Source organism: Mus caroli, chromosome 11, assembly GCF_900094665.2.
Source record: "Mus caroli chromosome 11, CAROLI_EIJ_v1.1, whole genome shotgun sequence".
Classification (NCBI taxonomy): domain Eukaryota; kingdom Metazoa; phylum Chordata; class Mammalia; order Rodentia; family Muridae; genus Mus; species Mus caroli.
This window is the reverse complement of record NC_034580.1, coordinates 98,339,525-98,350,527: the sequence shown is the minus strand read 5'-3', so window position 1 is coordinate 98,350,527 and position 11,003 is coordinate 98,339,525. Positions and strand designations below refer to the sequence as shown.

The 11,003-nt window shown below is 48.5% G+C and overlaps 1 protein-coding gene across 9 annotated transcripts in view; it reads right to left on the bottom strand.

Moving 5' to 3' along the window:
- The window catches only part of Rundc3a (RUN domain containing 3A), a 9,369-nt gene extending 6,411 nt beyond the window's left edge, over positions 1-2,958 (bottom strand). For 4 of the 9 annotated variants that reach the window (XM_029483756.1, XM_029483757.1, XM_029483758.1 and 1 more), the window contains exon 1: positions 2,576-2,913. In XM_029483756.1, coding sequence (XP_029339616.1) covers positions 2,576-2,682 — 107 coding nt within the window. In that variant the 5' untranslated portion in view covers positions 2,683-2,913. Of the gene's footprint in view, positions 1-2,575 lie in introns of all 9 variants that reach the window. The other 5 variants (XM_021175493.2, XM_029483760.1, XM_021175490.2 and 2 more) reach the window with 2 other exon arrangements.
- Positions 2,959-11,003: the final 8,045 nt, after the last annotated feature.

The window sequence follows — 11,003 nt, the reverse complement described above, 5'->3', positions numbered from 1 at the left end:
ATCCGTAACGAGATCTGACTCCCTCTTCTGGAATGTCTGAAGACAGCTACAGTGTACTTACATATAATCAATAAATAAATCTTAAAAAATAAATAAATAAATCTTTAAAAAAAAAAAAAGGTAGCCTGGCATGATGGCACACGCCTTATCTGATCCCAACACTCAAGAGACAGAGGCAAGAGGATCTGTAAGTCTAGGCCTGCTTGGTCTACACAGTATATTCCAGGACAGCCAGGACTACATAGAGAGACCCTGTCTTAAACAAACAAACAAACAAACAAAATACAAACAAGCTCTGAGTGACCTCTGCCTTCTACTTTAGAAGCCCCCAGTCATGAAGTATTGGCTACTAAGGCTCTCAAGCAAACAGCACAACCAGGAGCCCCTCTCTGTCACCTTCCCTTGGGCTTATCAGGGGATGAAGCCCAAGAGCAGACAGGTCAGCGTTAGACTGTGCTAGGGATAAGCAGGCTGCTGGATTCAAAGCCTGTTTCCTTGGGTGCAAACAGAAATATCAGCACTTGCCCCTTTCAACTTTGGTTCAGATCCCAGACAAGGGTGGGAGAAGGTGAGAGTGTATTGATTCCTGGGCACAGGCCAGGTGAGGAGGCAAGGCTGGCCTGGCCAGGAAAGAGGAAGCCTGCGACTGCGATAAGGCCATTTTCTGGGCTTTGTTATGCACACCACCGATTTGTGGTCATCTGGGTCAGACTTCAGTAGAGGTCTGGGGCTTGGTGAGCATGGCAGCCATCTGCTATCTGTCCTTGGAGATGCTGAAAGCTGGTCAGAGCCTCTAGGAACCCCATGGTGTGGACCTGGTTAGGAGGAGGATAACTGCTGGGGTTACCATGGAGACAGGGAGGCCAGGGCCCAGGGGAGCCAGCAGTCTACTAAAGGGAGCTGCTGGGAGCTAGAGGAGAACCACGTGACAGTAATGAGGCAGCAGGGTCCCTCAGGATTTGGAGAATTTGTCATGCCCCTGAGCCCTTAAACTATTCCTTGTCCCCCACTCTGAGCTACCTCTAAGTCCCTTGAACCTCTCTTTCTCTGGCTCAGGTCCAGTGGCTCTCTCTCCTTTTCCCACACACTAAGCCCCAGCTCTCCCGGCAGGCAAGAAAAAGATGGGCCTAGATTGCCAAGAACCAAGAGAGAGGCCAGAAGGATGTCATTGAAATAGAGCTGATTCTGTGTGCCAGGCACTGTCTAGTATCTAACGTGGCACACCATGACACATTCTTTGGAGTGGCTTTTACACCTAAGATGTAAAACCTAAGAAAAAGCACCAAAGGCTCTGAGTGTGGATAGGAGACGGCCACAGGGTTGCCCAGCTAAGAACTGATGCAAAAGCTTGAGCCCAAGTATGGTCCCAAGGGCAGAAATCTCTTGACACCACACTGGCAGGTTTGGAATATGAAGGCAGTAAGTGCTTCCGGCTAGGTCACAGATGCACATCCCAGCCTCCTCCTTACAGAGGTGATGTGCACAGACTTTCAAGACACTGGCAAAGGGGTGATCTGACACAGAGGCAACATGGCTGGGTATGTGTCCAGACTCCAAAGGAACCCTGGGTAACGGGAGACTGGGCATCAGGTGGGCATGATTTCTGGGAGAAGGAACAGGGCTGTGGTTTATGTTCACGCAAGTGGGACTGGCAAGAAAGGACAATTCAGTCCCACATCCAGGCGCACTAAGAGCCAAGATGCAGCACCCCATTGGACATGGAGGCTGCAGGTGGAGAAGGCAGCTGGCATGGAGATCCCAGAGGGAGTGGCAAGGACAGGTGGGGGCTTGGGAGAGAGCCTGCACAGCTGGTGGCTTTCTGGCCTCAGGGCAGGGCAGGCAGGGTGAGTCACTGCAGCCTTGAAGTGGGGAGGATTACTTTCCGATGTCCAAGAAAGAGGGGAATTTTCCTAGCCCTGAAACTGCCCCACCCTCAGGGATTTTGGGATCTGGGCTCCCAGTCTTTACTTGGGGCCCCAGCTTCATTTAGGCCTTGGGTGCTCCCTACAGCGGGGTAATGCCCTCGACCTTCATTGGATGGGTTCAGGGCCTTTGTGCATAATTGGTCCAGCCACAGGCTGCTGCTACCTAGAAACACCATCCTTGCTTTATGAAGGGTTGAGCATAGGAAAGTCTCTCAGGAAAGCTCCACTCCAAGACGCTAAGCAGGCAGGGGTGGCAAGAGGGGACTTGGAGGACATTCACCCCCAACCCCATTGAGTTCCCTTTGCCCACCCTGCCCCCACTGCCAGGAAGAGAGCCAGCCATCCTCCCTCCTCCCCCTCTCATACACAATGTCACTTCCTGGTTCTCACAGGAAACTGCAGTGCCAATTAAACTCTCTTCATCCCCCCAACCCCAGGCTGGGCATAGGCCTGGCTTAGCCAAGAATAAGGACCAGACATTCCAGCCCGCCTCCAGGCTCCGGGCCTGGGAAGGATAGAGAGCGCGGTCCTCCCTGCCCTGCCTTTTCTCAGTGGCTGCAGAGCATCCTCATGGGCATGCTCAACCCTTAGATTTCTCAGCCTGCTTCAACCCCTCTCACCACCCCACCCCGACCGCCAGCGGCGCCCACCTGCACACGGTGATCAGGTTCCTGCGCTCCACGATCACGTTGCGGGAAGATGCTTTCTTGGAGGGCAGCCCCAGAGCCATGGTGGTCTGGACAAAGCTCGCTTCCATCCAGATGTGCGGCCACTGCTGTCGCCGCCCGCTGCCCCCCACCCCACCCGGCGCCCCGGCCCGCCTCGCAGGATCACGGCTGGGCCCTCTGCCCCCGGGGGCCCTTCGTCTTCTTCACTGCCATCCCTCGGCCTCGACGCCTAAGGCCGGCCCCTTTGCTCCCTCCCCCGGCAGCGATTCCGGAGCAAAACAAGGCCGGGGAGGGAGCTCTCCGAGGTGCTGAGCCGGAGCTCGTCACCCCCTCCCCCAGTCGCCCGTCCCCCCTCCTCGGCCGGTGACGTCAGGGCCATAAGCCCCGCCCCCGGCAGCCCGGGACCAATCCGCAAAGGGCGCAGAGTTTTGGGGGAGGGGAAGGATAGAGGCCCTTGAGAGAGCGGAGGGGGTCCCCCGGAGAGACAACGGAGACTGTGTAGAGAAGGGCCCTTTCTCCACCCCCACACTCAAGGCTGGGGATCCTCGTCTGGCGTCTCAGCTTTGACGCTTCTTTCCCTTGTTTCTGGCCTGAAGTCGGTGCTATCTGTCTCAGATTTCTCATTGTACCCTAAAGAATGGAGACCCTTACCTCCTGCATCCTTATCCCAGCCCTACCCCCCATCCACTCATCCCAGGCTTGTCAGCCCGGCCCAGGCCTTCTGAAACTAAAGGCTGCCACAGAAGCTGCCTCTTCTGTCAGTCTCTGCGGGGTTGCATTCGTCTGCGCTAGCCAAGCAAACCAGTCTCTCTACAGGTGGAGGATGGGAACTCAGCGAAACCATTTGAGTCCAGAGCTTGAAACCACTCAGGATAGGGATTTGGGGTTACGGACAGTCTGGCGTCCTGGACTTCATAGGGGTTCTTAGCAGTAGCCACCCCACCGACCAGTAGATTTAAAGATTAACTCTTTGGCAGCCTACATTGATAGGGGGGCGGTCAAACATGGTTCGCTTTTAGCTGGGCAGGACTTGAAGGCATAGTTTGTTTTGGCTTCTGTGCTATCCTTGGCTTCCAGGTTGCTCTTCACGTCCCTGCTTGTCCGCTCCATTCCTGGTAAACCACTTCCAGAATTTGAACATTGCCCGCGTTCGATTGGGTCATTCCTCTTAATGTGGAATGTAAGGCTATACATTATGGCTATCAATGACTTATCAGATCTGATTTGCATTATTTTCTCCCATTCTATGGGCTGTCTTTTAAAATTGTTGATACTGTCATTTGATACTCAAAAAACTTGAATTTCCATGAAGTGTCCAGCCTGGCCTTTGTTGTTGTCTGTATCTTTGGGGTCAAGTCCTAGAAATCACTGCCTTTGTATGTTTTTGTGTTTTGTTTTGTTTTGTTTTGTTTTGTTTTGTTTTGTTTTGTTTTGAGACAGGATCTCTCTATATAGCTCTGGCTAGCTTGGAATTCCATTTGTCGGCAGATCCTCCTGCCTCTGCCTTCTGAGAACTGGAATGCCCAGCTCCTTTGGACATTTTGAGATAGTCTTTTGGGAGGCTGGACTGGAACTTGATCTGAAGCCAAGGATAATCTTAAGCTCTAGATCCTAGTGTCTCTGTTGTGCCTGGCTGCCTTTTCTGTTTTCAGTGTTGAGAATTGAGCCCAGGACCTGTGGGTTGTAGGCAAGTGCTCTGCCACTGGACAGCCATCCCAGATGCCCTGGTTTTTTTGACTTGTAAAGGCTTGCTTGTAGATCTGTGGGCCACATTAAGTGAGTTTTGGATATAGTATCAGGTACTATCTTTCTCCCCATTCACACACACACAAAATGATTTGACCATATACATAAGAGTGTAGCCAAGCTCTCTATTCTATCTACCCCATTGGCCTATGTGTCTGGCTCATGTCTGTTGGAGATTTTGATAATGATTTCTAGTAAGGCATTCTTTGTGCTGTGGTTTGAACACAGGGCCTCACACATCTAGACAAGTACTATACCACTGAGTTACAACTCAGCTCTGTAGTTTGGAGAGCAAGAAGCATGACCTGTCCTTTGTCATATCCTGACTCATAACAGCTTCCTTTCTTTTCAGTATAGACTTATCACCTATGTGTTCAACAATATAACATTCCCAGGGTTGAGACTTTATAGAACTGAAGAAAGCTATACAGGAAGGTGTGACTACTTCCTCCTCCTCCTCCTCTCCCTCCTCCTCCTCTCCCTCCTCCTCCTCTCCCTCCTCCTCCTCTCCCTCCTCCTCTCCCTCCTCCTCCTCTCCCTCCTTCTCCTCTCCCTCCTCCTCCTCTCCCTCCTCATTCTTTTTCCTCTTCCTCATCTTCCTCCTTTTTGTGAGACAAGGCCTCACTCACTATGTAGCCCTGGCTGTCTTGGAACTGTATATAGACCAGGCTGGCCTCAAATTCAGAAATCCACCCACCCCCTGCCTCCTGAATGCCGGGTGCATGTGATACCACGAGCAGCCAGTGATTACTTCTTTCAACATTAGCTTAGGAGACTCGTTTTTCTTGTGTGTTATTTCAGTGTGTGTCTATGGAATGTGCATCCATTCTACCACGAGGATAATCTCATGTATAAGACAGGGAAGGGTCAAGAAAGCAGGGAGTGCTTTATGTGTCTTCGTAGAGGGATATAAATACAGGAAACATGTTCCTGAGGTGGGGGGCAGGGGTGGAAAACAGAAAGAGCATTGAGAAGAGAGTGCTGAGACAACACAAGAGTAGCAGCAGCTGGCAGCCAGGACTCGGGACCAGAGGAGGCCTGGGAACCTGCATGGTTGAGACTCTCAGGAGAAGCGTCCTGTGTAAAACCATGGTCTCTCCAATGGTTCTGAGAGCATAGAAAGAAGCAAAAGCCTAGGTACTATGTCCAGTGGTAGAAAAACTCCAAAAATAGAACAAACGGTGGCTAATGAACTAAACTAACTCTCCTTTCCCCCATCCTCCAGTTTCCTTCTGTATCTCCTTTTAGCAGAATCTTAGAGAAAGCCAGTGATGGAGTCTGGGGAACCAGGTAGCAGAGTCATGAACTCAGCTGGACAGCAGAGAGACTTGGATAGCGAGGGAGGTAAGCACCTAGAGGAGGCAAGTCTGCCTTTCCCCACTCAGCCTCCAAGCAAGCTCTCTCTGTGTCTGTTGGAGCAAGAACAATTCCGAGACTCTGCTTGACAAAGCACCACTGTCCTCTGTGGCGCGAGGATGCTCAGGTGCAGGTGCCTCAGCCAACAGTGGTGCCAAAGTCTCAACAGCAACAGCTCCATCCCCCTATGGGGCTGATACTCTCCATTTCTTTCTTTTTTTCTTTTTTCTTTTTTTTTTGTTTTTTGAGACAGGATTTCTCTGTGTAGCCCTGGCTGTCCTGGAACTCACTTTTGTAGACCAGGCTGGCCTCGAACTCAGAAATCTGCCTGCCTCTGCCTCCCAAGTGCTGGGATTAAAGGCATGTGCCACCATGCCTGGTTACAAAACTAGTTTTTAAAAAGCACACACAAGACTTACTGTGCAAACAAAAGGACCTGTGTTCATATCTCCAGCACTCACGTAAAAAGATGGGCTGGCAACGCATACCTGTAACTCCAGTCTGCTCAAGGCAGGGGAGATGGAGACAGCATGACTCTTGAAGCTTGTTGGACAGCGAGTCTAGTGGAGCTGGCAAGCTCCAAATTCAGTGAGAGATTTTCTTAGGATTTTAATGCTTATGAAGAGACACTCTGACCACTGAAACTCTTAGAAAGAAAAACATTTAATTGGGTCTGGCTTACAGTTTCAGAGGTTTAGTCCGTTATCATGGCAGGAAGCCTGGCAGTGCACAAGCAGAAATGGTACTGGAGAAGGAGCTGAGAGTTCTACATCTTAATCTTCAGGGGAGCAGACTCCGACTGTCCACCCTACTGGGCATAGCTTGAGCATTATGAGTCCTCAAAGCCTTCCTCCTAGTAATAACCTACTTCCTCCAACAAGTCCACACTTCCTCCAATAAGGCCACAGCACCTAATTAATAGTGCCACTTCCTATGGACCAAACATTCAAACCCATTAGGTCAATCCTATCCAAATAACTACAGAGATACTGTCTCAAAAAAAGAAGAGAAAAGAAAAAGAGAGAGAGAGAGAAAGAGAGAGCGCTGGTTATGGTGGCATACCCCTGTAATCCCAGCACTGGGGAGGCAGAGACAGGCAGATCTCTGTGAGTTCAAGGCCAACCTGGTCTACAAATCAAGTCCAGGATAGCTAGGGCTGGTTACACTAAGAAATCCTGTCTTGAAAAACAAACAAAAAAGGAGGGAAAGAGGAAGACATCCATTGTCTCTACACTTACACATGATGCATGCTATTCCCCCATATAACACACACACACACACACAGAGAGAGAGAGAGAGAGAGAGCGAGAAATATTCCTAGAGATTCTATAGACATTCTACAATCCTTAGTTTGTTTATATTGTTTTTTCACTTTTTTTTTTGTTTTGTTTTGTTTTTCGAGACAGGGTCTCTCTGTGTAGCCCTGGCTGTCCTGGAACTTACTTTGTAGACCAGGCTGGCCTTGAACTCAGAAATCTGCCTGCCTCTGCCTCCTAAGTGCTGAATTAAGGCTTTTGCCACCACTGCCCGGCTTTCACTCACAGTCTTTCACTCTATGGTTCTTTTCTTCTTCCTGTCACATTCCTGGGTGCTCCTAACATCACTTTGCAAGTAAAGACTTGCCTTTGACTCAGTGGTTAAGAACACCGACTGCTCTTCTGAAGGTCCTGAGTTCAAATCCCAGCAACCACATGGTGGCTCACAACCATCCGTAACAAGATCTGACCTCCTCTTCTGGAGTGTCTGAAGAAGCTACGGTGCTTACACATAATAAATAAATCTTTAAAAAAAGGAAAAGACTTGCCTTTGACTCCTTGACTCAGATGCTACTTTTAGGAGGAAACCCAGATGATAGCATTTGACATCCAAGTTGTCCAGACCCCCAGAACAGAATTATGGATTGAATCATGCATTATTTACATGGCAGCTCTATATGGCAGAATTCTTTTGCTAAGATAGATGGGATTCTAATGCCACTGGATTGTGGGACCCTTACCCATGGTGAATTGCTATGTGATAGAGGCAACACCTATGCAATTGCTTTAATATTTGAGTATAAGGTATAACCAGCAGTTATAAAAATGGTAAAACAAGCCGGGCGTGGTGGCACATGCCTTTAATCCCAGCACTTGGGAGGCAGAGGCAGGCGGATTTCTGAGTACGAGGCCAGCCTGGTCTACAGAGTGAGTTCCAGGACAGCCAAGGCTGCACAGAGAAACCCTGTCTTGAAAAACCAAAAGATGAAAGAAAGAAAGAAAGAAAGAAAGAAAGAAAGAAAGAAAGAAAGAAAGAAAGAAAGAAAGAAAGAAAGAAAGAAAGAAAGAAAGAGAAAGATTTCTCATCAATTATAAATTTGGGATATTGATAAACCCTCCATGACAAAATTTAAGGAAACACAATTACATCTCCTGCAATCTATGGAAGTAGAATGTGCTGAAAATCGATTCTGCAATCTGATTTGGAAAGTATGAGACCCCAGGAACTCACAGCCTACTAATAGAAGGAGCAGACTCTACTCTGAGACCTGGCACAGGACTATAAATTCTGGTACCTGATGAAGGCTTCTCCCTAATCTTTAAAGCCAAAGAAGCAGCCCCTTCTCCTTGGTGGAAGACACCACACAAAATGATACCAGCCTCCTCCAGGCTCTTAGCCAATTACTGTGGTCAAGTCTTTTCATGGACAAGGTATGGAAGAACTTCCCCAGATGTGGGAGCACAAGAGGGCTGCAGGGACCAACGAATATCCCAGCAAACATCAGAAGAGCATGCGTGGGTAGGGACTTTGGGAGTACGGGGCTGGAATCAGGAGGTGGATCACGAGGCTGAATGAAAAAGCTGATTGATACATAAATGCAGCACTCTACCCAAGCTTAGAGATAACATTTTAAAGGTTTGACAAGGACTCCTGCTGCTGAATGTCCCTGTGTACCATGGTCAAAATCCTGGTGTTAGTTAAGGAGTTGGGAATGTTGGAACTTCTGCAGGGGAGGGGGACAAGAGGCACAGAGGGGTGGGTATGCACTATAGAACTTGCATCACATCACATAAGACCAGGAAACACTGCTATCCACTGTGCTTCTCACAAGGACCCAGAAACACTCCCTGCAATAAAATCATAACTGATCAAGGTGGTGTAGAGCAACTGGCTTCCTCAACTCCGTGGTAGCTATCCTCTGCAGGCTGCAGTGGGTGGACGTGGAGGCCCCATGGGCCCTGACTTCCTGCAGTGAGTGGTTCTGACAGGAAGTCAGAACAGAGACCAGAAAATGTGTGGTCATCAAAACACACCATCATTCATTTACCGGCATGACTAAGAAGTTACGACATTATTGGACAGGTGGACAGCCAAGGAAGAGGTCTCTTCCCTCATATAACCCAAATAGACAAGCAAGAGCGAGAAAGGGGCTGGCTGACAGCAGCCACTAGTCAAAGGAAAATCACAATATCTAGCTGGTGGCCTGGTCCAAGCCACGTATCAGATACACACAGCCTATGGATCGAAGGGGAAGCGAGTTCCCTTCTGGAATCTTCCAATACTATAGAAAGTTGTTAACACCACACTCTTCTTCTAAAGTGCAATTAGCCATTTATCTGAACTGCTCTACACTGGGCAGGGCAGATCTTATAAGGCTGTGAGTACAGAGTCTGAGTCTGGGGGACCAACATGCCATCTTGGACACTTAGCCGAGTGGGACATGTTACAGAAGAAGATGATCAGAGGAGGCCTGACCATAGACTCACCTGATGGACATTTCTCTGGTCCTTGAACATAATTGGAATTGATGTACTTAGTAGCTACCACAAACCTCTCATTTGTTTCTTCAAATAAGAGTGAAAAGAAGTGGGGCTGGCAACATAGCTCAAGGGGCTTGCTGCCAAGATGGACAACCTGAATTCAAGTCCCAGAACCCTCATGCTGTAGATTATCTCCTAACCTCCACATGTACACATTGACATGCTTAGACACCCCATACACAAATATAGTTTTTAAAACATTTTTTTTAAAGATTTATTTATTTATTATATGTAAGTACACTGTAGCTGTCTTCAGACACTCCAGAAGAGGGCGCCAGATCTCGTTGCGGATGGTTGTTAGCCACCATGTGGTTGCTGGGATTTGAACTCTGGACCTTTGGAAGAGCAGTCGGGTGCTCTTACCCACTGAGCCATCTCACCAGCCCCTAAAACATTTTTTAAAAATGGTAGGAAAAGTCACACGGGAAGACAACCCCTCCTGCTGAAATAGAAAATCAGAAATAACTCCTTGTCCCACATGCTACTCTAAGGGATTCAGCAATGGTGGTGTCTGACCCATCCAATTTCAGTCCCAATCAATGGCTGCAGATGAGGTGAACACAGCCATGCACTGTACCAGCTGAACCACCAAGCCAGAGGAGGTAGCAAGTGAATGTTAATTTGGTGATGGAAGATTCAAAGCCCTTCTCTTTCCCTGGGGACAGACAACAGGAGGAATTCACAGTTACTTCCTCTGGGGGTTTTCCTGCTTTCTGATGCAGGTATTCCATAGGACATCTTCCTCATTCACTGTATTGATGATGATGAGCAAACTGAACCTGGCTTGCAGGAGACCTTCTGGATGCACTCAGGAGGCCCCTGCTTTCTAGAGGGGGAAAGTAATGTTGCAAAGAATCATGGGTCTTTGTGCAATTTGTAAGGGTCTGATGGGCTGGCTTTCTATCATTAAGAAAGTTTAGCACCCTGAGCAGTGGTGGTGCACGCCTTTAATCCCAGCACTTGGGAGGCAGAGGCAGGAGGATTTCTGTGTTTGAGGCAGCCTGGCTACAAAGTGAGTTCCAGGACAGCCAGGGCTACACAGAGAAACCAAAAAAGAAGAAGAAGAAGAAGAAGAAGAAGAAGAAGAAGAAGAAGAAGAAGAAGAAGAAGAAGAAGAAGAAGAAGATTCCTTCAGATCTCTGAGCTAGAACAGGCTGTACTTGAAAACACAGCTCTTGCCTATTTACTGGGTAACCCAGAAGGCTGCTGGGTTTTGCTGAGGCCCCAAATAGGAGGGGGTTTCAGCTCTAGGCTAAGATGTAATTTCCCTGCCTCATGAGTCCTTATAACTCAGCAAACGCTGCCTCACTTTGACTCATACCGATGCTTCAGGGAGTCTCTGGAAAACCCATAAGGCTCTGGAATGAGGCCATACCATCTGCAGTGAGAGAGCACTTAAAAAAAAAAAAGAAAGAAAAGAAAAAGGAAAAAAGGAAAGAAAGAAAAAGAAAAAAAATCTGGTGTAGCCATACCTGTAAGCCTCATCACTCCTGGGGGAATAAGGCAGGAGT